The sequence below is a fragment of the Amphimedon queenslandica genome, unplaced genomic scaffold (assembly GCF_000090795.2).
Source record: "Amphimedon queenslandica unplaced genomic scaffold, v1.1 AMPQUscaffold_10042, whole genome shotgun sequence".
Classification (NCBI taxonomy): Eukaryota; Metazoa; Porifera; class Demospongiae; order Haplosclerida; family Niphatidae; genus Amphimedon; species Amphimedon queenslandica.
This window is the reverse complement of record NW_003549687.1, coordinates 1-2,273: the sequence shown is the minus strand read 5'-3', so window position 1 is coordinate 2,273 and position 2,273 is coordinate 1. Positions and strand designations below refer to the sequence as shown.

General features: G+C 36.1%; 1 protein-coding gene and 1 long non-coding RNA gene across 4 annotated transcripts in view; one reads left to right on the top strand and one right to left on the bottom strand.

The window, feature by feature from the left end:
* LOC109590420 (uncharacterized) overlaps positions 1-2,267 on the top strand; it is a 5,023-nt gene extending 2,756 nt beyond the window's left edge. The window contains exons 1-3 of one of the 3 annotated variants that reach the window (XM_020006343.1): positions 946-1,078; positions 1,128-1,439; positions 1,491-2,267. In XM_020006343.1, the coding sequence (XP_019861902.1) occupies positions 970-1,078; positions 1,128-1,439; positions 1,491-2,209 (1,140 nt within the window). In that variant the 5' untranslated portion in view covers positions 946-969 and the 3' untranslated portion in view covers positions 2,210-2,267. Of the gene's footprint in view, positions 1-945; positions 1,079-1,127; positions 1,440-1,490 lie in introns of those variants that run through there. The other 2 variants (XM_020006345.1, XM_020006344.1) reach the window with 2 other exon arrangements.
* On the bottom strand, positions 539-1,234 carry LOC109590421 (uncharacterized). The gene is made up of 2 exons (XR_002189308.1): positions 1,145-1,234; positions 539-1,021 (listed from the first exon to the last, which is right to left on the bottom strand). It is a non-coding gene; the product is annotated as an uncharacterized LOC109590421 (long non-coding RNA).
* Positions 2,268-2,273: the final 6 nt, after the last annotated feature.

Sequence of the window (2,273 nt, the reverse complement as noted above, 5' to 3'; positions counted from 1 at the left end):
ATCAGGTGCACAAAGTGGTTCCCTTAAACAATGTCAGTCATTCTTCTTCAGCAAAAGTCTCCCATTTGATATCTGAATGTTGATTAAGTCAGCACATCACTCTTGTGATCTGTTGTTGCTTTTCCTCATGTTTACGTGTAATAATACAGTTCCACAGTATAAAACTATTGTTCTTTTCATGGTACATATACAAAACCAAAATAAACTAAAAGATATGGCTCATTATGGCTACTTTTAGTTTATATCGTTCTTCTCTTAATTTTCACAAGTGCATATGGCTAAAAATAATTAAGAAGGTTAGTCTCACTCATCCTTTCATGTCCTTTTAGTTATATCTCGCCCCATGCCTTCTTTCCTGCTAAAACCTCTCATTCTTGATGGACCATGTGGTGCACAGGTGGTCACCATTTTGTTGTATACACCTACGCTGTTACCACACGTGGGCGGCAGTAATGGCGTCAAGTGCTCTCTAAGTGCCCAAGTGCTTTGATTTCTCTTCTCCTTTTCTGCAACTGCGCTCTAGTTGTATTATATATTAAAATACCCGCTTTCTCATGAAAAGTATCATGGAAAAAAGCCGCTGTCTGTAGTATATTAAATAAAAAAGTTATTTCAATTCAAAGTTGACAAAGTCAGTGTGGCTCTACTATAGTACTACATGCAAACAGTTAATAATACTCTTGATAATAATAATAACAATATGCTGAAGATGCAGCTAGCGCTCACATGATTGAGTACATGACAATACTGTACTAACACTGAAAATGCAACGGTTTGTACAACATTCTACCACAGCAGGAATTATGATAACTATCTCATGGAACGTTATACAGTACATATTATTCTTATCACTTCCTTGTGTTTAATAAATGCATCCAGTGCTTGATGTGTCTATATAAACAGTATACAACACAGTAATACTCATCACATGACCGACCACTTCAAAGACACCTGAAAGTAGAAAGGAAAATGGCTACTGAAAATCACGATGGAGATATTGCCCAAAATCCAGCCCAAAATCCTGATAATGAAATAAAGAGAGTAAATGAAAATTCTGATGATTTGTTGAAGAAAATTTGTAAGATAGATCTAATCATTATTCTTATCATCCATTTATTTATTCATAGGTTGCAATAAAACTTACGATGTTACATCATGGGTAGTGTTAACAGTTCTATCATTCATAACACTGCAATATGTACCTCACAAGAAACCAGAGAACAAAAAGTGGCCCTTAGTTCTTTATTTCCTGTATGCTGTCATTGGTACTACACTGTTAGGATTACTCATCAACACATATCCAACAGTAGTCACACTGCTTGACTGGTCTAGGTGTCCTATACAATACTTCAATGTCTGCTATCTCATGGTATTACACACTCCATCCTCAGACAGAAGTGAACTGCCTGATATTATCATGAGAGATACCAGTGATACAAGTAAATATAAAATCATTATATATTATTTTTGTTCATTCTTCTTTCTTTAAGATAGCATAAGTGATCCTACTACAGCTGATGAACTGGAGAGGTTCTCAGACTACGGGAAGTTGGTTTTCTTGTTTTCCACAGCCTCTGGAGCAATATCTTATGCTGTTCTACTTTTTTGTGTTCTTTGGCGCCGATATATTTGGAAATATTTAAAAAATAGGACGGGAGAACAGCAGCCATTACTGGAAAATGAACCAGATCCTCTCCATCCTTTTGATGATACTGATGATACAAGCACTAGACTAGAGAGGAGTGAAGGGATCAGGTTCTTGATATTCCTCATCATAAACATAGCTCTAGTGGTTGGAATGGCTGCAGTGTTCTTGAGTGGTCTCTACCTTCATCATAGCAATCCTGTTACAATAGACAACAACAGTACAAAAGATTGGACTGGTATATATGACAAGGTACAGATATCAGTAATAATTGTCTACTTCTATTCTCTTCTCTGCACTATATCAAGTTGCTTCATCTTCTCTAAAGTAATGTATGGCATACAGAATAAATGTGATAATCTTTTCACAAGTGATGATAATACCACCATTAGAGAGCGTATAGAAGAAGATCAGAAATTTGTTAAATTGGCTATTGGAACTCAAAGTCCGTTTGAGTGGTGGTTCTTCATTCATTGGGTAATGTACATCATCACTGCCTTTCTCTCTCTCTCGTTTCTATTTGATGCCATCAGTGAGAAGATACAAGGTTCTCTACCACACTAACAGGCCGGGATTAACTTCTCATCTCATGAGTTAATCTTCATTACTTTATTTGCTGCATCTAATT